The 24,487-nt window shown below is 37.5% G+C and overlaps 2 protein-coding genes across 2 annotated transcripts in view; one reads left to right on the plus strand and one right to left on the minus strand.

Annotated features, from left to right (window-relative positions):
• The window catches only part of dph1 (diphthamide biosynthesis 1), a 76,690-nt gene extending 59,695 nt beyond the window's left edge, over positions 1-16,995 (minus strand). The window contains exons 1-3 of the mRNA XM_085131677.1: positions 16,858-16,995; positions 13,131-13,280; positions 2,084-2,147 (exon numbers count right to left, since the gene is read on the minus strand). Of these exons, the coding sequence (XP_084987803.1) occupies positions 2,084-2,147; positions 13,131-13,280; positions 16,858-16,909 (266 nt within the window). The 5' untranslated portion in view covers positions 16,910-16,995. The remainder of the gene's footprint in view (positions 1-2,083; positions 2,148-13,130; positions 13,281-16,857) is intronic.
• Positions 16,996-17,478: 483 nt separating this feature from the next.
• Positions 17,479-24,487, plus strand: part of rtn4rl1b (reticulon 4 receptor-like 1b) — a 152,430-nt gene continuing 145,421 nt past the window's right edge. Inside the window, exon 1 of the mRNA XM_085131676.1 lies at positions 17,479-18,625. Coding sequence (XP_084987802.1) covers positions 18,613-18,625 — 13 coding nt within the window. The 5' untranslated portion in view covers positions 17,479-18,612. The remainder of the gene's footprint in view (positions 18,626-24,487) is intronic.

The following is a 24,487-nucleotide window of genomic DNA, read 5'->3' on the forward strand; positions in this document are numbered from 1 at the left end:
TGTGACCAATATAGATGAACATTGTTGAGAGCGTTTTTTTTTTTTTAAGATTTTGCAGAGAAGACTATGTCAAAATAAGTCGATGCACTCAAATGATACTTGTCAACTTGTCAATCTGTTGGAAAGATGGCAGATACTCAGTACTTTGAACAGGCTCTGATGTTCATCCAGTAATCAAAGAACCCATCTGTTAAATCTGGAAAGTATGGAGCTGAAATTCTTACTAAGACAGCAGAGACAGAAGAAAAAGTCTCTGGAGGCAGGGAGACTATAGCACAGAACCTAATGAAGGAAAACCGTGAGAACCATGTTGTACTCTGCAGCCTGGAAGAAAAATGTGGATGTTGAGGAGGGGGTGAAAAATACACAGACACAAGAGATAGAGAACGAGGTAGAAGACAGCGAGAAAAGCAATTAGTGTCTTCTAATTGCTCTCATTAGAAGAGATGTGGCCGATTTGGTAGATTTATGATGAACGGTCATAACTTGAACATATAACTGTGGACTATATAGCTGTGTGGTGTGCACACAGTAGCAGCTCTCAGTCTGATAGCAATACGACTGATAAGATCAGATCCTATCATCAAAACTTCACTATCATCTTTCTTGTGATAAAAAAGTGAGGAATGTCTGTAAAGAGAGTGACAGAAAGATAAAGCAGGAGTCTGGTTAGAGGAAGAATGATACAGCAGGAGAAAAGATGAACAAAAATGATGGTGTCAGAAGAGAAAATGGAAACCATGTAAAGCAGAAACACATTTTAGCAAAGAGTTTTATGTTGTACGTCTAATTATGAAACCCATAATAATGGTGCACCCTGCCTGAAAAATTGATGGTAACTCCTACAACTATTCTTTATCTTGCCCATCACATAATGAAGCTGCCACTGGCTAAACACATATGAAAGGAATCCACTCTGGGTGTTTAATCATAACAGTCATTTTCTTAAAGTAGACACTTATACTAACAAATTCCAAAGCAGTGCTCTCACTCGAGTGTGCTTTATGATTTGTGTTTTCTTAAACATTGAATAACCAATTTTATTTAGCAGAGAGCAGGGTAGACCACAGGGTAGCTTCAAAGACAAACTATTAGGTCTAGTGGACATTATTGCTGAAGCACTGCTCACTGTGGGATGGAGGGGGAGAAAAAAAAGTTGTGGTGTCTGTGTGATTGAGTGCTGGTGTGTAATAGGGAATATGCAGGCTGAAACGCACTGTAATTAACAAGAATAATATCGCTTCCCTCCTCTGCTGTGGGCTATGAGCAAGGGAGGCTGTTATCTGCTCTGTCCTAAACCTGAGTAATGCTGCAGTTTCCTTAGAATCTCTGATTGAGTCAAAGGTGGGGGATTATGATAAGGATGATGCTCTCCAATACCAAGTGGTCATGATGCTGGTTTCTACATCACCTGTAAGTGGAAGAGAATGTATGGATATTTTCTTATAATGTGGTTACAGTGGACCTCGATGCTGTGCTAACTTTTCATTCTAAAACTTTGATGTAGAGGAATAAGAAGTCACACAAAACAGAGTGTGAACATCTACACACTGGTGCGTAAGTACTTTGACAACGACATTTGTTGTTTTGCCTCTCTGTATCAAACACGATATGACTGAAGTAGAGACACTGACCTTTCTCCACCACATAAACTACAATTATAGTCATGTTTATATGGTCCACCATCTACGAAACAGGACAAATTATAGATAAAAAAAAACCCCGCAATGGCTAAATGAAATTCCACCATCTTGATTATTCCATTTCAAGTCCACTGTGATGGTTTATCGAAGCACAATTGAGGTATTTATTCCCCAAAATCTATAGAGCTAACTTTAGGCTTTAAATAAGCTAACTGCAGCTTTCCAAACAAATCCATCTAAATTTGTTCTCTAATCTGACAGAAAGGTGAACACAGAAGTTAGTTGCATGGGGCAAACAAGTGCAAATTATAACAGTGCAAAGTTAAAATGGCTTTTAAAACCACAACACAACACATTAGTGGGAAGTCGGAGATTATTATTATCTTTCAAGCAATCAAAGTATGAAATCACTTCTTTTTTTTTTTTTAAATGCGTCTTACCGCTCAATGATATCACTGATGATGCAGGCAAACATTTGCAGGCCCTCTGGAAGCTGCAAAGCAACTGGAGAGAGACCGGAGAAAGAAAACAAATAGAAAAGTTACATGCTTGCATTATAGGGATGACAACATGTTATTTGATACTTTCTCAACTGTACAGCTATACATAGCTGCTGCTTCTGGTTCAGAGTGCTCCACTGACAGCAAACAGTGACATTTCATAGGATTTGTCCTCTCTCCACAGTAGTGCTCTTGGTTTATTTTAGTGGGTGACAGGTTGTTGGAAATATAGTCCAAACCAATAACCACAGGTCTGTCTCTGCAGCTCAAGGCCTGCTACTAGATCTTTTCTTTTTTTTTCCCCCACAAGGTGGGTGGATATGACTGGTTGAAGATACAAAAAAAATCACTTTTCTACAGGTTGATGCTTGAACAGGTGTTGTGATAAAACTCTTTTTAAGGCTTTTTTACTTACAAAGGCTCTCATTTTTACACAGCCTGAGGTTGTTTTTTTACCCCAGCAAAACTCAGATTCACTGTCTATTAGAGGTGGGAATCACCATACATCCCACGATACGATATTATCACAATACTTAACGCACGATACGATATTATTGCAATTTTTTTAAATATTTTGCAATATTCAGATTCTGTACATAAAGGTAAACTTTATCAATATTCATTTTATCTAATATCAAAGTCTCGCACTCAGTCTTTCTCTCATTTCAGTCAGTTTTATTGTTGACAAACTGAACGGTTTGTATTACAGTCTAGTCCAACTTAACTGAATGCAACCATCTGGTACAATTATAGCTATTCTGAACTATGCAATTTAATGACACTATGCAGCCCATTCAGCAACTGAAGAATTTGAAAGTAAATTAAAACAAAATATAATTTTACATTAAATAAAAAAGTTTTAAACTTAATTAAAATAAAACATGTCTTAAATTAAAATAAGTAAACTGTAATGGTTATTGCTACCAAAAAAAAGTTGAACACATTTGGACAGTGAAGGAATGTCAGGATTCTTGCTCAGAAAAAGGATCAACATGCTCTGAAGTCAGAGCACAAAAACCTTTTTTGTAACAAAATATCGATTTCTGCTGTCCCTGTATCGATACATTATTAGCAAACAAAATATGACGATACTACACAGTATCGATTTTTCCCCCCACCCCTACTGTCTATGCCACAATCCTGTGTATTTGCTGTCTGCAAATATGTGTATGAATGTGAAGGCTGACATTTGTAAAGGGGAAACTTATCACAAAAATGATCGGCAATTTGTTTTTGTGTTTTAAACCATTTCTTTTTCTTTTTTTAAAAAAGAGAGAGAAAGACTGGTGGAGTTTCATTTTTTTTTTTAACACTTTTAAGTCGAGTATTTGTTTGCACACATTAAATTTATTCCCAAATGCGAGCAAAACACTTGCACTCGCGAGCACTGAAGATAAACTGAATCAGTTCATTTGCACGATACTTCTACTGATATGCTACACCACCTGAGATGATAGGGCAACATTTACCAAAGTGCCTAGTGTCTCATTTCAATCTCTGAGCTTTTTTTTTCTCCCCTCTTCTTAAACTGCTCTCTGGCTGCAATCAGTGAAATGAAACTCTTTCATGCATATTCATTCAAAAAAAATAAGAGAAATCTGTGTTATATGAGAGATTCTTAGCCACTAGAAAGCAGACAATTTTATTAAATGTACTCTGTCATAGACAAGGAAATTTGAAGTGTTTTTTTGTTCTCTCAATAATGATGACTGCACATCATACTAGACATAAGTCCAAAGGGGACTGAAATAAATTAGCTTAAATGAACATTTTGTGAGCTTTTAAACAAGAAATATACCAAACCTAAGAAGCAAAAGCATAAAAATCAATAAAATGTCAATTGTATCTGTTTTTGTGACACTTTTTTAATGTTAAAAAACAATGACACCAATATACAAATTCTTATCATTTCTTTTCAACAACACAACATTTATATTCAAAATATATCCCAGCCACTTGCCAGCTATATTAGAAACAGTTGTGGACTGAGATTGCTGGTTACAGGGCAAATATACTTGGATTTACTTGGAAAACAAAGTAACTACAAATTGAAACTGGGATTTCTTGACAAACAGGCTGTGGTGTTTTTGCAGTACGTTTCCCTACATAATTCACTAAGAATCCAATGATGTTCCAGTTACATTAATCCTATCATTTCCTCACAAAGCAAAAAAGCTAACATGCTGACATCAGCAGAAGCAAACTCAAAGAGAAACTATTTTCAGTGATTTAAAAAAAATGAGTTGAGAAGCCGACAGTTTGTCTGGATAAAGGATGTAAACATTTAATCAGTTATCAAGATGCTTGGAAACCAATTTTCTATTTATTGACCAGCCATCAACACTTGAATATTACAGCAAAGGCTGACTGTGATGCTGAAAGACTTGACTTGCGTATAGATATTCTAAAAATTAGGAAAAATGTGTACCTGTGATGGTAACAAAGGATTTTTTTTGTGTGTGTGTTTGTCTGTCTGAAAATTCTGAAACACAGGGGTTGGCTACAGTAGTTTGCTGTTTGGGATTATATTAGTCTACACTGTTTGTATACTAGCAATATCTCCTGTCAGTTGTTTTCTTTTTTATTTATACCTTTTGTGGAAGTTAATATTACAGACATGCAGGCACAAGACATCAACAGTTCAGTGTGAAGTCTCTGCCACCAAGTCTGACACACTGAGCGGGTACCTGGGAACAAAGGCGTTATTTCAATCAACCGTGACATTTTCTTCCCGTCAAACTCTGTCACACCTTAGTTCAATAAATCCATCAGTGTCTCAGTGGAGAATTACAACTCGAAGACCTTGAATTTAGTGTAGAAATGTTTTCAGATGACTAGCCCTGAAACCATTTCAAGAGTTCGGCACCAGTGATGGCATTAAACAATAAAAGCTGGGACAAATAAAAGACCGAGGAGGCTGAAAGTGAATAGTCATGAGATGGAGTGATAGATAGAGCAGTTCTAAGGAGAAAGAATCAGAGAAGTTCTTGCTGATGAAAGGTTAAGGGATCACCAAGTGTCATGCAGACTGTGAGAGGCAGGTCATTACCCAGGAAAGGCCAAGTTTATTAACAGAGAAAGGTTTCAGACCACACCTCTGCCACAGCTGACAGAAACGAAGAGCTTTCTCCATCTACTCCATCAAATGAAAGGTGAGTCAGATAGAAGAGGTGTGTTAGGCTGTGTGAATGCATGTTGTTGTGTTACATAAAGATCCTGCCACTTCCTTCTTGCTCTCATTTGGACATTCTTGACCAAATAAGAGTAACAACCCAACCATATGGCCAATATAAGTGATCAAATAAGTATATTAAAAGGCTAAATAAAAATGCAGTTCACATATACATGCCCCCTTTCTTAACTTTCTCAATAGGAAAGAAAGTAAACATCTGGTTTATGCGTGAAATGTCAATCAACAATCATCTAATTTTGTATACCTATTGTTGCAACACTAATGGCTGAACAGGTAACTAAAAAGCTACACGTGGGATTATGTTAACAATCAAAAGTAGGAGGCAAACAGCGAAAGTGCTGGAAAGACCAATTTATCAGTGGATGGCAGAGAGAACAAACAAAGCCAAATATTACATGAGGTTTTCACAACAACAGACCTGACCAGAAGGATAAAAACACACCATAGACTGGGTTTATCCCATAAAACAAAAATACATTTTGCATACATGTGATTATATGAGATGTCCCTGTGTTTCTATCTGTACAGTATAATGTTAAATTCCAAGATGAGTAGTATTAAAAATAGGAAACATAAAAGTTTTTTCATGAGTTTTTATAACAATTTCAATTTATTAGAAAAGTCTCGATATCTCGATAGATAGATAGATAGAGATATATACATATAGATATAGATAGATATACTGCATAAAATTATTAAGCATAAAAAACTGTAACTATCAGTCAAATATTGTTGACTGATAGTTACAACATAAATTGTAATAATCTATATACATAGCAAGTGATTAATCTGGTGACTGGTATGTGTGATCTGCCCTCTATTGGCGCTGCCATTAACGCAGTGGTCAGCAGTACTAAGAGTGTCTTCCATTGATGATGAGGGAATGACTAACTATGTGGGTGTATGTGGGTATAAGGTTTGTCATAATTTGAGCAGCTATTCTTATATTTCACAATAAACGATTAATTTAAGTTTGTGCTACAACCCCAGCCCACAGAGAGCATCTTGGTTTTCACTTTGACTAGCTAAGCAGTGTTAATTTAGCAGATATTACTGGTTTACCATGACAACCCAAGCAGCTACATTGTAAGATGGAGTACTGTTAACCAGAACCTTGGGCACAATGGCATGGTCCTCTGCAAATGATATGGTTTCAGATTTATTAAAGCTATAATTTCTTGTACTACTGAGAGCTGTAAAGTCATTCAATTTATGTAAACTGTATTTAAAGTGCAACTCTTAAGACTGCTTATATTTTACTGCTGCTTCGTTGTAGTGAGACACCACTGGAGTTGTAGTAGCAGAATGGTTTCTTTTTCTGGGAATTCACCAGATTCATTTATACCTACAGTGTAATAGGTGTGTGAATTGTCTGAGTGTGTGAAGAGTAAATGGAAGACAGAAAGAGACATTGAATTTGAACACAATGAGCACAATTCCTCTGTGTGAGAACTCTGTGTCATCCCTTCAATAAAGGCAAAAACTGTTCAGACAAAAGGAATGGACATCTTGTACTTTTTAAGTTGGCATTTATTTTGTATTTAGTATTAAAAAAAAAACATTTTTAATTGGGGAAGGAATTAAAAAAAAACTTTTAAACAAAAAACTAATTGCAAAATGATTCTCTAGAAATTAACTTGCCTACAGTCACAAAAAAAATAAGTATATCACCTTGATATTGTTGTCTACTTTAAAATATCTGGGCCAAACAGTAACAAATATAAATATAAATATCTGATTTAGTCATTAATTTAACAATGATCAACAGATCAAGTAAAAAAGAATATCTTCATCCTCCAAAGTCACTTCTAGCACAAATGGATTCATGCTGGTGTTTTATATAAATGTCCAGCAGCTTTTCTATTTCCCGGTATGCCTTGAATTCAATTTAACAGGCAAAATCTCTTTATGATTATGGGCTCATCCACTGTGACAACAACGGTTCCAAGCATACCTGCAGATCCACTGATTAAATTTTGGAGGTTTCTGAGACTTTTCCTCTCATCAAAACGCCCTGGACAAATTGTCAGTTATTTGAAATGTACACCACTTTTAGAGGACTTCCTTACACTGAAATGATTTATTTCAAATACTTCTTTTTAAATCCCTTGTCAGATGTCAGACTCTTGGCTCGAGAGAAAATTTATATTCCTAAAAGATGAAAATTATTGTGCAATTATACAGCCAAAAATGACTACATAAGTTGGCGTGACAAAGGGTTATTAACTTCCACAAAGGGTTAAACTCTTTAGACTTTTTAGTATGAACTACTGTAATTCCTTGTTCTAATGATGACCAAAAGCTATTTGAGTGGCCCCTAATTAATCCAAAAATGCTGCAGCTGGAGTACTAAAAGAAACTACATAGAAAGATGAATCATATTTCTGCTATTTGTTTCCAGTTTCTTTGCTTCTTCTTTAAAAAAAAAAAAAAAACAGGCAGAAAGTCTTCATTGATCCATATTATTGCATTGGAGTTTTCAGTAGTACAATAAGAGGTGACTGCTTCAGCTATCAGGCCCCACTCCTGTTGAACCAGGTCCAGTTTAGGTTTGGAAAGCAAATACCAAATCATCAAGTTAAAAATCCTCTTTTTGATTAATCTTTTGCCTAGGCCTGGTTAAGATGGCCCTGAATTGTCCTGTACCTTTATGTTTATACCCTCAAGGCTGCAAAGAGACCTCCAAAAACCTAGCCTCAATTTTCCTCTGTTTCACTCTCAATACATTCTCACATCACTATTGCAGCTCAGTTAATGTAGTTTGTTTGCAAACTTTTGTTCAAAAGTGGGGTTTTTTTTCATAAAGTATTAAGTGTTTTTATTTGCACACAATAAAAAAAAACGTAACCTTTTTATTGAGCCATAGCACAGACCACTGCTGTATAATGATGTGATTTAATTTTGCAATACACAAGCTTGGAAAATCAAGTTAAAACTGAAGATTATACTGTGTGTAAATTGGAAGATAAAGGGTTTGAGCTTTCACTTGAGAAAGCATTATGCCAAAAAAGAAGAAATTAGTTTAGACTTGAGAAAAAGAATTGTTCACAAAGCAAGCAATGGACATACAAAGTTATCACAGCATATCCGAGTGTCAAGAACCGGAGTGAGAAGTATAATCTTCAAAGAGAGCCACTTAGTATAGAAGAAGCCTGGTAGGAAAACTAGTGAGAGATGTGTCTAAAGACCTCAAAAAGCTCCTTAGTTCAATACTGCAGCTTCCTGTGCCTGAACAGCAGACATTAATATAAGTGACTGCGTCATGATGTTGCAACAGTGCACAAAGCGACCAATGCAGACTGTGTACTGGTGCTTTAAGGAGTTTCTGATCATTGACACCTAATAATGTGTTTTATAGTTGCCCATCTTCATAGATAAAGAAATACAAATGCTCACTATTGACTTCAATCACTACTACCCAACAACTTTCACGGAGAATGTAGAAAAAGGTGGACAGAGATGTACAAAAAGAATTTTAAAGGCTTTTTGAATTTAGGCCTCATCTCGCTTTTGCAATTGTTGGTCCTTCAGCCAGCCATGGAGAAGACAACACGTAAAACATACAAAAAGTTCAAGTTAAAACAATGCAAAATGTCTGCTGGAGTCTCTAAGCTTCTCACGCCGTTCTTGGATATCAGATTTCTTACATTTCTCTCTTTAGGTGGTGACCTATGCTCCTTTTGCTGCCCAGGCCCAGTTTTCAACCTGCTATGCTGCCCATCGCATAATTCCTGTTGGGTTAAGTGCTGTTGTCTTTCTGAAGGACTAGTTTACATACATATAATCCTTGTATCTGTGTAGGTAAATACAAATAGACATAAACACAGTACCATGAATTCTACATAAGCTGGATGTGAGGCTAACATTGTTTGTGATTATAATTCAAAAAGAATTCATTACCTAATTTTAAAGTTTAGAAAATTAATGACTGTAATGAAACAGGGATTATTAGCTTTAAGATATTATCCTATTTTGCTTGATCGTGCCTCTAACTGCAACATCGAAGATTACTGTAGAAACTAAAAGATGGTGTTAAATGCTTCACTTAATTCTTGTAGCTCAAGCAAACATCAAAAAGAAAATGTCAAATGTACCCATTTAATTAGCTCTGGCTTTTTTATTTATTTATGTTTATTTACATGGAAACTAGTATTTTACCCCATCAACAAAATCACATTTAACACAATGCAAAAATAATTACCAGGATCCACATACAAGAGTTAATTTATAGTGAGCAATAAATCATCTGCTTCAATTCATTTCCTAACCAAAGTTAGAATCTTATCTATTTAATTGTATAAATATAATACTTGAAACTCAACACCAAAGACATAGTTGCCTGAAGTCACCAAGTTAATATTACCTGTTATTACTTTTCTGGGTCTTTATTTTAAGTGAACAGATGATGCAATTGCAACAGCAGAAGTTAAAGTTGCTGAAAAACTAAATTGTTCACTTGCCTTTGTTTTCATTGAATGCATGATGTAATTATGATAGAAGACAGCCAACAGCCAAAGTTGCTGAAGAACAAAAATGTTCTGAAAATTGCATAACAGATTAGATTTAAAAAAAAAAAAAAAAAAAAAAAGGAGGCTGGGGAACCAAAATAAGTTTTATGGTATGATGCTCAGTTCTCAGTTTTAAAAGAACACTATGAGACCACTGCAGAGTTCAAAGGAGGACAAAGAAACAGATGGACACAAAGAGGAACAAAGAGAGATGGGGGTGATGAGGTGAGTTATGCCCTTTTCAGTTCAGAGACAGAAGCTCTGATAAAAAGAAGTCACATAACAGAAAAAGCAAAGAAAGCAGGCTGCAATAAAACAAACACTCCCCACAGGGACAAAAAAAAATTCTATCCTCTTGGCATGCCATCTGCATACTACTACCCAAGGCACGAAGGAGTAGAAAAAATACACATTTTGATATATATATTAGTGAAGGATCTTTTTTTTAAGGCTGGAAGCAAATACTGACACATTATTCCTATACCGCTGCACTAGAAAAAACTGGCATCGGGAAAAGTCAGACTATACATGCAGCAATGCATGAGGGTAAAAACACAAGTCTGTATGTGAAAGCATGTAAGAGAAAAAAGTATTGACATTTTTGACTTGCAATGTTAATCTCTAAATGTAAATTTGAATAGAGTACAATGCACACAAAGCACAATTTGCATTTTCAGGAAAACAAAAATTAAAAACCTTACCACTAGATTTGTTGCTAACCTAATAAGCACTGATAGAACTGAATGTATCTGCAACTGCTGTTTATTTGAAGTTCAGACACCCGGGGAAATGCAAATAAACTAGAATGTAATTTTTTGCAAGTTGTTTAAACCATATTCTTAATAGAAACTTAAATCACTATATTTGATCCCAGCAACACTTTTCACACAGCATACATCTTTGATTAGCATGGGCTTACAACATTACACTTTCATAACAGAATCAAGGGTAAAGATGGTCAGTAAGAAGTAAAAAGCAGAGGTGTAATATAAATATTTACATGATATAAAGGTGATATCAATAATATAGCAATGCCATGTGTCATGTTCTATAGTACACGACAACGACACTAACCTAGACACATCTAAGAGTGAGAGATGTGTTTCAGCCTCCAATAAAAACTTAGTAAAAAGGGAACTACTTCATCAGCCTCCGACAGAGCACGGTGCTTTGCAAATTACTCCATATGACAGGAAGAGCAAATGTGGATGGAGATTACAGATTTGGTTACATGATGGAAAAGCAGGGCTTTAAGCAACTGGTTAAAAAGTTCAACCAAAGAGTCAGATAATTATTTATTAAAAGCTAGACATTTTAAATAAAAATAAGAAAGAAAAGTATGTCTTTGTGCCCCCTTTTCCCTGTTCATGCCCTATCGGCCCCCCTGGCTAAACTTTGCTAGATCCGCCCCTGCACAGTTACTAGCCGTCAGCTACGTAGAAAAAGATCCTGGTGTAGAAAGTAATATTAAATAAATTCTAACAACAGCTTATCAAGCTTAATAGTGCTGCTGTTGTTCAGCCGCTGGTTTCCTCTTTCTGGTGAGAAGTGGGCCAAAAACTAAGAAGAGAGACTCGCGACAGAAAAGCTGATCAGCTGATCATTAAGCAGTTTCACGATTGAAGTAGCAGCAGGAGAGAGAGAGAGAGAGGCAGTCGCTCCATATATCTGTTGTTAAGCTTAACGTGGGAATGCTTTACATTCAGAGATGAACTTACACACTTGCTTTACTTCTGGGAAAACTTCCTCGGAGATGAAATGCTGGTTTGGTAGCGAGGCTACAAATACACACAGCCGCTCTATCACGTGACACATACTGCTGTGACATGCTATGGTTATGAGCCGAGTTACGCCATGTCACAAGTTTTGTGAGGTGCTTTTTTTATATTTAATGGATTGGATTACATTTTTTATTTCTCGCCGATATCCGATCCAGTAATTTGGGTCAGTATCGGACCGATACCGATAGGTAATATCGCATCGGTCCATCTCTAATAAATACAAGTGACTGTGAAACGAGGTTGGGGGGTGGTGAGCGAAGCAACCATTACAGCAGGTATACTGGCACCTTACTGCTGCTGTTGGCGTTACTGGTGCTGTTGCTGCCAGCACCTTGTGGTAATTGATTCACTCTTTGAATTAGGTCTGCTTGAATGACAGGAGCTCTTTGAAAATGAAGGACAGGCAATGGCTTTCATATTGTTCGCACTACTAAGTGCTGCTGGCCGCCAGCTGCGCTGACCGATAAAAAAAATAACACTGTTCAGTATTTTTTTCCTATATCATCAGAAATATCACTGCTGCAAATTTCCTTCAAATATCTTTTGTCATTTTGAGGCTATTGCATCCACCCATAAAAGACTCAATAAGACAGTCCAACTTAGGATCATAGGCTGGATGCTGTTCCAACTTAATTTTTATAATTTACACCAATATAGGCTGAATCTGCTGCCCACACATGAGAAGCTAAATGCAGCAGCATGTATATTACATCTGAAGGCATGATGTATTTTCTTCAGTTCCCTACACTGATGCTGATTTTAATGACAGTAACTGTGGGTGATGAAGGGAGCCTTTTTCGCTTGTCCCAAACTGGATAAACCTGTATAAATCTCACACGTTAACAACTGAACAATAAAGTCTTCAAACTAGGTCAAAGCACAGATGCTCCCAGGGACAACATTTTGAATGAAAGCATGCATGCATGGTCTTTCTGTATATAAATGTTCAATGCTCTGCTTCCCACACGTTCTAAAAGCTTTCAAAACAGCAGTAAAGCAAAAGAAAATTCTTCTTTGTGGAATTGTTTCATAAACATTTAGGTAATATTAGTCATATGTTAAGCTGACAATGAAATGAAACAGACATAAAACAAATATTTTTCAGTTAAAATAAAGAAGGGCGCAATGCACAGTTGCTCGTGTCAGGATACGGAACAGATATTGTTCAAGAAAAGCATCATTTCTGCTCACGCTGCCCAATAATTTGGGCTACATATTAGAACCGTTTCTCTTATGAAATCCCAGGCTGTGTAAAAGACAGCTACAGATCCTTTACTTCCAAATAACTTCATCCAAACTCTGACCCAACTCAGCAGTTAAATCAGAAGCCTGTCGTGCATTTTAAAAGCTTATAGAACAAGCAATTTAGGCATTTGTGAATCTGGGTGAGGGCACAGCTGTACTCAGACTGAATGTGCAAATTGTAACATTGTGGAATTCAACTACAGATTCTGTTTCCATTAAAATGGAAACATGCAAAAAAAAAAAATTTAACAGAAACTCACCTCTCTTAGCTTTTGCTTGTCTCACTCGCCAAACTGTCTTGTGTATCTCAAAGTTGTAATTCGCAGGCAGGGCTTTGATTGCCTCCTGTAACTCAGGGTCTTGGAGGATTTCATCTGGAATTTGATTGGCTACCCGCCGTGGTCCTCGAGCTAAAAAGAGAAAGTTAAATTATCGACCTGTTAGCAATGCGGTGAACACAGTCTGAAGCATATATAATGTACCTAGGTCTGTATAGAAAGTTCACTAAAGTTATCACAAAACTAGACTTTAAGTGAAGCAATACGCCAGTTTTTGCCTTAAAAAGAAACTACAGGAGTCCGTCTCTACAGAGTATTTTTAATAAAAGTGATTCAACACAGCAGGAAACATGCCCTTCTCAAAAACTTTATTAAAAGTGTTGCTGACAGTAATTAAAAATGTGCATATCTTAAATCTGATATCATATCTTTGTCCTGTTTTCTATTACATGGAGTATTTTAATTATTTTCAAATCATTGCATTTAGAATTTATTTTAATTTTAAACAGTGCTTTAACCTCCTAGGACCTGGCGTCCACATATGTGGACATCACATTTTGGGTTATTTAGATCAAAATACTCAATTTTACTCTACAAGGGCCTTACTCCACCTACAAGGACATTATACTGCCACTGTTCTATCGAAATTTTAAACGAATATCCTTATATAGGGCTCTCATTTTTCTCAGAAACAAAAATAAGGTTAAAAAAAAAAAATCTGGTAATTCTTTGTTTTTACATTCATCGGGTGCCAATATGCCCAAATATCAAAGAGAAATTAAAAATGCATGCTTTGGGAGAGTTTGGGTCTTAGGAGGTTAAAGAAGTTGCATCATGTGGTCTCCTATGTTTGGAATTTTTTCAGTTTAGTTTTCTATTACTCATTGAACTTGCAGAAACACTGAAAACTGGGGAGGTTTAGAGCCAGAATTACAGTCACAATGTCCAGTATCATCCGAAAGTTTTGAGCTGCCCTTCGCCTTCTTATAGTTTCTAGGAAAGTGTGACATTGGTGCAGCAATTTGTTTAAAATGAGCAAACATTTTTTAATAAATCCCTGGAAATATTTCTAACAAGTTTGAAAGCCAATATTTGGTGTGACCAGCATTATTCTTCGACACAACCCAAACTCTTTTAGGTAAGCTTTCTTGTAATTTTTTAAGCAACCTTCAGGAATTCCTCTATTCCTCTTCTTGCGGGACATAAATAGCTCTACTCGGATGTTGACTGCCTTTTCTTCAGTTCTCTTTCAAGATGATCTTACGGCGCTTCAATAATGTTGAGGTCCGGGCTCTGGGGAGACCAATCCACCTCAGTCTTAAGAATGGCTTCTTGACAACCACACTTCCACTAATTCCATTTCTGATGAGGATCTTCGGTGAAGATGGATCAACTGAAAGGCCAGATGTTTCAGATCCTGTGTTTCTGTATTTTTTTTCCTGCTTCTTAAAGACTTGCAGATACAGATTCTATTGTAGATCGTTTTTTAGGCTACATCTTCATTTTGTCCTCCACTTCCTCAGATTCATTTGAGCACACACTGTACTCCATGATGAGATATTCGAAGTCTTCAGCTTATCGTGCTTTTGGAACCACCTTGTTAATGCGAAAATATTATTTCATTTGTTTCGTGTTATATTTGACTTTTTGTTGTCGATTTAACTAAAGAAATGGGAACAAATGTGTTTTTGCAACAGGCTGCTAATAGCAAAGGCCCTAATAACAGAATTTAAAATATCTGTTATGTATAGACGCAACACTGGCTCATCTCTTGAGTTTGGTGACCTTTTCATGCTTGAATGATTCCGAGGTCTGTGTTAAGTGGCTAAACAAAAGAGAGAAAAAAAACATTCCTCTGAAAATGGACAGAAACAATGAATAAGCGAACAATGTCCTAAACAAAAACTTTGAAAGACCTTCAAAAAAAACCCTGGAGAACTATTGCTCAAGTGCACTTTAAAAAATTACAAAAAAATATGTCTCCCTTACAGCAAAAATATAAAGAAATGATCACTGGCTCAAGACATACCACATTACCATATAATTATTCAACTTTGACACTGGCTATTACTTGTCCTTATACTAAAGAACACTTTATTTTCCTAATTTTTTTAACAATAGATTTGACATTGAGTTAGAAATGTGACATATTTTTTAAAAAAAATGCAAAAATCTTTTGCCTTAAAGTGACGAATTAGCTTTTTTTTTCATTCTGTAGGAACATTTTCCTGAGATGCAATAGGCCAACTTATCTTCTTGAAGATAAAGGTCACAGCAAATCAATACGAAGCTACTCTGAGTGATCACCTTAGTGCTGGGATGAAACAGCTCTAAAATTTGTGCAGTCGTGCATCAACTTTTCATTTAAATCTGTCCCTTCAAGAAGAGGCAATTTCTTCTTGGCAAGATGAGTGACAAAACATTTAAGGAAACACAACTTGATAACATCTAACCAAGTCATGAACACTCTGAAAGAAGTAGGCGTACCATTGTCAAGGCCTACAAACACAAGGTGTAAACCGCTGCTTACAATAAAGAGCAGGGAGGCCAGATTAGACTTTTCCAGAAAACATCTAAAAGAGCCTTTACAATTCTGAAAAGAATAAGTTGTTCAAATGAAACCAAGACAAACTTATACCAGAATGATGAAAAAAGAAAAATATAAAGGAGAGAAACTGTTTGGATGAGGATGAATTTTGAAGTGTATACTCCCTGCTCAGTATTAGCCAAATGGTATTGTGACATTTGTGCTTCAGTCACAGAAAAAAATTATGAGGGCCGGATTTACAGTAGTTCCACTTTCCAGCTGGAAGAACATATTGAGTGGATAGGAGTAACTATTGTCAATGTGACAGGCATTTCATTTAACTGAAGCAGTCCTTCACACCCTTTAGTTTACCTCGTGACACTTTCCATTGAGGACAGAGGAAAGTGAACAGTACCTAGGAGACATGAAGAAGGGTAGTCGAGTTTTCTGGCCTATTCATTCGCAACCATGATCTAAATACGTCCAGCTGGCAGTGCGACCAAACATGGCGGGTGGTGGAAGTTCAGCTTGTGTTGGACAAAGGCGAGGACATCCAAAAACTTGCTGCCGTATTTCTATCCTTATTTAAGAGACCTTTCACTCCTCACACAAGTGCGACCAGTACAGCTGACCCAAACATTTAACTATCTACATTTATTTCTAAGGGTAAAATCTGATACCGTGTGGTCTAAGGAGCTTGGAAAGAAAAGCGTCTTGACTTCTTTAAGTTGCTTGAAGACGTTTCAGCTCTCATCCTGAAGGTGAAACGTCTTAAAGAAGTCCAAACTCCTTAGACTACGATGACGTGGATGACTGAGAACCTTCGCAGACTGATACCGTGTGCAGCACCTATAAACGCAACGCATTACAAGGCATCAGAGAAATTTCTATATCTGAAATGTTTCTCTGCAGACACTCCGCAGCAATCTCAGGAAGTCACATCGACAAGTGTGAACGTGGATGGGATGCTTAGTGTTAATATACAAAATGCTTTACCACGTAAATGTATAACAAACACCTCTTTTATCTACTTAACGTCATACAAGCTGGACGCGCTACTCACTTTCTTGTTTGTACTATAGCCATATCTGTTTTCGTTGCGGAAACCGGATGTCTACAAAACACTCATACGAAACAGAATTTCTTCCATATTAATTAATTCACAGACAAAATTAATATTACCTTGGGGCTTTTTGGCAGGAACAAGTTGCACTTCACTCGAGGGCGCTGCCATCTTTCTTTTCCTCCAAAACACACACACACACACGTGTGAGGAACAGAAAGGCGAAACCAATCGATTACAGAGAACAGTGAAGAGAAGCGGAGCACCGATGCAACCGATTTAGCTGATCGGGACAAGAAGACAAGGTGACCAGACTTAATTGACCTGAAAACTTGGGTATAAAACTTTTCTATACTGCAGGTTAAACAGTAATAGCAAAGAGCAAGAGCCAATACTCGGAGTGGGAATAAAATCTAATGAAATAGAACTAATTTTATGGTCTATAACCTATTTAATAATAATAATAATAATAATAATAATAATAATAATAATAATAATAATAATAATAACACAATAGAAGAAAATATACAATAGAAAATATAAATAGATCATATTGATATAATATAAATAAATAGAAAATAAATACAAGGCACAAAAAATACTCAAAGAACATCGTTTAAACAATTATTTCAATATCTCAGCTCCAACCGGCTTTAAACTGACATTTAAAATTAAATAAAACCACGCATATGATTATAATCTGTGAGTACTTCGTGTACGTGTGTATATGTGTGTGCGTGAGAGTGAGGGGGGGGGGATCGGTCTGTTATCTATAATATATACAGTTGGGTGGATGAATTTCTTTAGCAAATGAGTTTCTTTTATAGCATATCGCCTGGTTTTCCTGACATTTTGTATGCTGATTAAGATTATTGTCGGTGATTGAAGTTTTTGTTGTTGTTTTGGGGTTTTTTTTTTCTCTCCTTATGTCATTTCATATGTTTTACGAAGCCCGCTGGTGTCAGAGAGCAGTGTGTCTGACAGGGGCAGAGGCACTGAGAGCGATGGAGCAGTGTGCTGCCCGGTGGAGGGAGGCTGAGGCGGTAACATACTTCTCCCTCCTTGAGCGCATCAGCAAGCCCTGAGCCATAGGTAGAAAGCAGAGAGAGAGAGAGAGGGAGAGAGAGATATTCACAGACAAGATCACATAAATGTAATAATTACGAGGGGAGAGCGGAAAAGTAGGGGATTTTAAGAAAAGCGACGCCATCAAAGTCTACATTATTAAGGAGGATTTGAAGAGTCTACGTTTATAGGCTAATCCGACATCAGAGGCGAAATGTGAATCCAAATAACTTATGTTAATTAGAGATTTTAAATATGGTGAGATTTGAACGGCACCGAAGCACCGAGAGAAGAATTTGAGATTGGCCACTTGAATTGAAATATCTGTGGGGTTTTTTTAATCGGAGTCTTCCTGTGATCACCGTCGACTTGCCCCCCAGAACTGATTGGAAGCTTGTACGGTGATTCGGGTTTGATAGGAGTTGGCTGTAAGGGGCTGTGTCGGACTGTACTGAGCGTTTGCGGTCATCACTCACATTGGAGTTAACATTATTTCGGACAGAGGGGGGACGCTTTTAGTTGGTCTGCTTTCCCGGTGATTTCTGCCTCATTTCCAGATCTGCCAGACTTTATGAGAAAGAAAACTGTTGTTTGTTAATATTTATCAATTCCGCGGCAGCCATCCTGCAACTACAACTCAATACAGTGGATCGCAAGAAAATCCAGAGGAGTGACAGCTAACACTCGCACGACGAGCCACGAAAGCTGTGGATCAACTTCAAAACTAAAAGGCACAAGTTCCAAGTCTGGAATATAAGAATAGATGATTCTCAGAGGACATAAGACGAGAAACACCTAGGCCTGCAAAAATGTTCAAAAGGGGTGAGTAAGTCTCAACTTTTGCCCCCCCCCCAAAATTAAGTCGTATTTTAACCACGACGAAGTCTGCTTTGTCGTAATGCCCCACGTTACGTGGATCTACAGCGTGCACTTTTTAGCGTTATGAAACAGATGTTTAAATATGACACAATCATAATGCACCACACTGCCCCGCAGATGTATTATTACAGCCGATGCGCCATTCTAAGCGCATCTTTAATTTGCAAAACACGCACTGAAGGTTTCTGGCAATGAAATATTCATCTGTGTAAGGATACACGGGGACGAGTGTGTGATATTAATACAGCTGATGCCGCACTGCAGTTTATGAGTTGTACCCGGGTCACAGGGCTATCTCTCCGAGCACTTCCCTCGGTTGAAGGATTATTATTTTGCTCTGTGTCAGTACATTTAGATGTGATGGATCAAATCGTAGTTCACAAGGTTATTCTCCGCTGGCTACACACTATATGAGCACTCAAGACCTTTGGCACTTAATATAAAAAGGAAGACCTCCTGAAACTTTTAATATCGAGATCCCCCCGGTAGATAGCTATCGTGCACTCTTGCTTTGTCCCTATCTTTGCTCCGAGGAATGGTTTCTTTCATTCAATGCTTCAAATGACCAATCAGCTGTATAGCTGTCTGCACTAGATGTGTAACAGTAGGGAGACTAAAACCTCTAATGAGAATGGATTAGAGCACTATGCTCCCACTGTGCTTTTATTGAGGGAGTGGAATAATAGTGAAATTAAACTGTTTCTCATTTTGCTGTGGCCCCTGGAGACCCTTTAGGGACCCCTGGAGACCTCTAGTCTCCACTTTTCCAGTCACTGCATTAGGATTTACTTTTCTCTGACTTTGCCATGGCATACAGCAAATGGCTTGTGTTGTATTTTTAGCTACTTGTTCTGTCTTTTGATAAACTGTCTGTTTAGAGGGTTTGTTTCTGTCATGTTCCTCCAGGGCAGAGAAAAACAACATGTTTTTTTAGCTGTCATCAGATTGATTATTGCTGTTCCAGCAGTTGAGATGAAACACATTGTGTTTATAGCTGCTTATAGCTCTGAGAAGAGGTTTAATGTCTAAGCCTGTATCCTGACAGTTTCTCATAACTGATGTGGCTCCACACGAAATAGACCGTTCATTCACAGCTTTTATGAGAAGCGTTACAGCTGGATATCTGGGAGAACCGGCGTGATGTAGGTTCTACAAGAAGCTCTTTTCCAGAAGAGAGTTTAACACATGCACAAATATGTCTCTCTCTCTGTTCTAACTAACAAGCACCCTGGTAAGTGCCGAAGTGATAACATGTAATTATAACGAGCAGATTCTCAACGAGAAGATTCCCCAGAGCACGCAATCATTTTTTTTCCTCTTTCAGTGTATATGGCAAGGGTTAAATTAAGAACTGAACTGTACAGAGGTGATTGGCCTCTGAGGATTTGGTACTCATGCTACATTGTCACTTGTGAATCAGCTGTCCAGCCACTGCACAGTGGCAGACAGAAAATCACTTAATTCAAAACAAATGACTTGCCAATATGTCTGGGTCTACAATAGTGAAGTAGAGATGCGTCAGCTTTGGCAGGAACACTGCAGAAGTTCTGTGGTGAATTTGAATTTTTTTAACCTAAAATAACACATTCCAGGGAGCCTGTCTGATGCACCGAGCACAGCATTTACTGTTAGACACCCACCATTCACATACACATAGAAGGAAAACATCATAGCTGACCCATGTTGAGAGTACACCTCAGGATGACTCCATATTGTAGTTTGCTGTGGCTAATTACCATCTTAATGGAATGGGCACTTAGAATTTACAATGTTGATCTCATAAGCTTCAGGCAATGATTTTGTACAGGTTGTTTATTGTTGCAGTGAGGTAATATTTGTTTGGCTGTGCCCATACAAACAACAAACCTGTCTGAAAATGTGCAGGTGTTATAGTGTATAATCAACTGAGACAACACGGTCCAGATATCTTTGTTTGACCGATGTTTATGATTCTGCTTTGTGTCTTTTCTGTGACTTCGAACAACTTAGAGCAGTTATGAGGTTGAGTCTGTATCTGGGTTCAGTACGTGTCTGCTTTACGTAGCCATGCAATACATGTCACTCCATCTCTGTCTTGACTCTTCTGTCTTTCTCACTTGCACCGTCTTTCTTTTTCTTAAAACCAGTCAGCCATAGAGTGGACACAAGGGATGATCTGTCAGAACAGCTCTGAGATGGAAAGGACAAGATGTCCACTGAATATACCATGCCGCGGCATGCTGTAATTGCTGCTACATGTTATTCAAGATTATTGGAAGAGGCTCAGCTTAGGCTTTTTGAACTTGGGCATATAACAAATGATCCGTGCAGACAGGCATAGAAAGGCATGCAACTTATGTACTTGCTGACTCACTTGCGGAATTATTTTTTTTAAAAAAGATGTAAAAGATGTAAAAGATAAAGATGCACATACCCTTGTCCTTTCATAATTACACAGATAGATTTGTTTATGCTGCTTTAGCCCATTCAGGATGCAGACCTGCATTTCATAGAATATTTCACTTCAGTAAGCAGCCACAAGTTTCTGTTCATTTTGAGGTAGTATAAAAATCCATTTTCAATGTCTTGAACATTGTTGAGAATATCACAGGCAACATGAAATCACCTTTATTAATTAATCACGCACATTAATTTTGTACTGTCATGCTATTTCACACAGGGAACTGGATGGATGTGTTTTTTTCTTTTTCTTTTTTAAACTGGTTATCTATGGCCAGGAAACATAAACAAAAAGGCTCTGTTAATCCCCAGTGCTTGAAAGACAAAATTCAAATAGCAACAAGAATGCATTATCACATGATATTGCTATCAGACAGGTTTGATGCTTTAGAGCATGAATTCTGCAAAACCTTGCCTGCATATGAACAGGGAGAGATCAGTGCAGGCAACATGTATGGATAAATAAGATATTGACATACTTCCCATTTTATTATGGAAAAAAACTGAAAGCAGTCTTTTAAATGCAAAAGAAAAGGGTGTCTCATTCACTTTCAGCATGTACTGATAATGCAAAACATAAGCGTATATAACTTAAAACAGAGCTTGTTTATAGTTTCTAGGAGTAGCTCTTCATCCTGTACGGAAAAGAATCACCTACAAAATTTGTCGTGCTTTGAAAACTGCTATGCTTTGGCTGTAATGAAGAAGAAAAACATGCAAAATCACTGATAAATATGATCACTGTAATAAGTCTGAGGCAGCAGTCATTTACCAAAAAACGTATTAGAGAAACACAGAAAAAATGTATTTGTATATAAAAGCAACCACCATAGTTGCAAAATCTCCTACTTATGTGTTTCCACAGAACACCAATCCCCTCTAGACACCTCCCATTACATTGCTTCCACCATTATTCCCATTTAGTATTGCACAGCTTTCCACAAAGTGACATCCTTTTCCCATTAAAATATTCCCAGAGCAACGTTTGCTTCCCCGAAAGCTTCGTAATTTGCACAAGGAGTTGTTTTTCAGAGCAAAACACTCGGGTCAGCATGTACTTGGTTCAGCTTGTCGTTTGGACAGGTTTAACACATCTGATCTTTTCTTTTAATAGCAAACTGCATGAGGAATGGATTATGTGTTTCCTTGGAAATTCTATAGCATAAGCAGCACAAGTTTTACCTCAGCACTGATACCTTATCTTTACGCTAATAATTCATGACCATATATTCATGTTCTAAATCTAAAACAGGATTTTCACTGTCTCCTGAAAACAGCTCTACATGCGTGCACAAACACACTTGCAAACACTGAAAGTATGGTAAGGTTTCCTTTTTTGTGTCAGGCGTTAAAGATAAGACTACTTAGGAAATGCATTTGCACTGACTTCATTTAACATGATGAGCTTCTTTTTTTTTTTAATAGAATTTAGCTCAAAAAGAACAAAGGGAACTGGAAGAACACCACAGAGCATGGAAGCTTTACGCTGGTGAGGACATGCATTCGCATCAGCAATTTTATGAATAGTAATTAACTGAAAATTTGAACATGGTAAACTCATAATTGAAAAAAAAACAACAGCACAGTGTCCTCTTTAATCTCCCAACTAGAGTGATTGACAATATATACAGGGATAATTGCTTTTTTGATATGCTGTAGCATTTAGTAATCATATTTGGAAAATCAGCTGCAACTACAAGCACTGACTTTAAAGTAGCACATGGCTCGTGTTATTTTCAGCACTACCTGGCTGGGCTGGAGGATTTGCTATTAATGATTGCAGCACAATGAATATAGTGTAAGGGGAACACCTGTGGCCTCCGCTCTTTAGCTTTCCAGCTCTGCTCACTTATGCAGGTTGTATCTTGTGGACCTGTGTCAGTGGAATCAGAAATGCTCTTTAGCCACAGCTCCAATAATGCCCTCCATGATATCAAATAACCACAGATGTCAAAAGGGCTACTCTTTTTTTTTTCTTTTGGCAGGAATTTTTTTAACCAGAGCCTGGTATGACTCATAGACATCAAGTGCTATGCTGTTGATCATAAGGCAAAACATTAAAGGAAAAAAGATGTCTTCTTGGCTTTTCCTGAATAAGAAACATGGGTTGTGCCCTTATCCATCACAAGTGATTTGAAATGTTTGCTCCGAAATGCCCATCCGTCATTGCTGCAAACTTGCAACCATCCTCGAGACTCAAAGATAGTCGAGAATAGATTCCTTGCTCACATTATCACCTTCCTAATCCGCTCACAGTGTCAGCCTTTTGCTATCACTCCTTGTCAGCTCTGCATTGTTGTACTTTTCAGCGTGACTTGTGTTTCTGTGCGGGTGTGAGGCATTGCGGACTGATGTCTGAGGGTTTGGAGGAGAGCAGGTTTGAGAGAAGTGAAGAGGATAATGTAGAGAGGAGCAAAAATATAAACCTCAAACTGATCCTCTAAGTCTTTCTAAGCTGCCTGAAAAATAGAAAGCAAATCTGAGCGGAGGACGACATTTCTGGTTCTCTCTGACAGTTGTTTAAGGGTGTAAATTTTAAGACCTTCTACACATCTGTTTAAACTCGCAGGGTAATCAAAACATGAAGCAGATGCGTGAAAAATGAAATAAACCGAGAGCAACTTATTTTTGTGCCGTTTTGCATAAGCTTTGGTGCAAGCTACGAAGGCAACGAAGAAAAAAAATCAATAAAATGGCCCATTGGTAGTCTTAAGACCTATTCTAGAAAACACAGAGTCTAGGGTAATTGGCAGAGGAACATTACCAATTATTGGATAACTGAGTCACATTTATTATCCTGCCACAGTGCACAGTGCATTCCAAATATCTGATTTAGCCAAAGGAGACTGCTCAAACCCAAAAGCCATTTATTTAGTGCCCAATACTCAGGAGTGCTTCCAAAAAAAGAGTCTGGCACGTGACATCTAACAGAAGATGACAAATAATTAACAAGTGTTTATGTGTGTGTGTGTACGGTGCTGTGCCTGTTAAAGAATACAGCACTCGCTGGTGTGCATGACACTTCTTTGCTATGAATTGTTGTTGTTGTTTTTTGGGTTTTTTTCTGGGAGCCATTTCACACTTCCCTGTCAACCATTTCACATTGAATTAGGTCATGAGGGCTCTGAGTTCAGAAGTGGATGCTGTGCTCTTACGCAGCTGAGAACTCTCTTATTAATGCGGTCTGAAGAGACATCTGAACGATTAACTCCGTACAACATTTTGACTTGGAATACGAGTCAAAATTACAGAGTGTGCAAAAAAAAAACGTCTGTCCATCTCTGTTTGCCCTTTAAAAAGTCACCTGATTCTTGTGTGAACGCCATTTCCTCACTCTTTGTGGTGGAAATGAGATGCAAGGTTGGT

This window comes from Neolamprologus multifasciatus, chromosome 14, assembly GCF_963576455.1.
Source record: "Neolamprologus multifasciatus chromosome 14, fNeoMul1.2, whole genome shotgun sequence".
In the NCBI taxonomy this organism is placed as follows: domain Eukaryota; kingdom Metazoa; phylum Chordata; class Actinopteri; order Cichliformes; family Cichlidae; genus Neolamprologus; species Neolamprologus multifasciatus.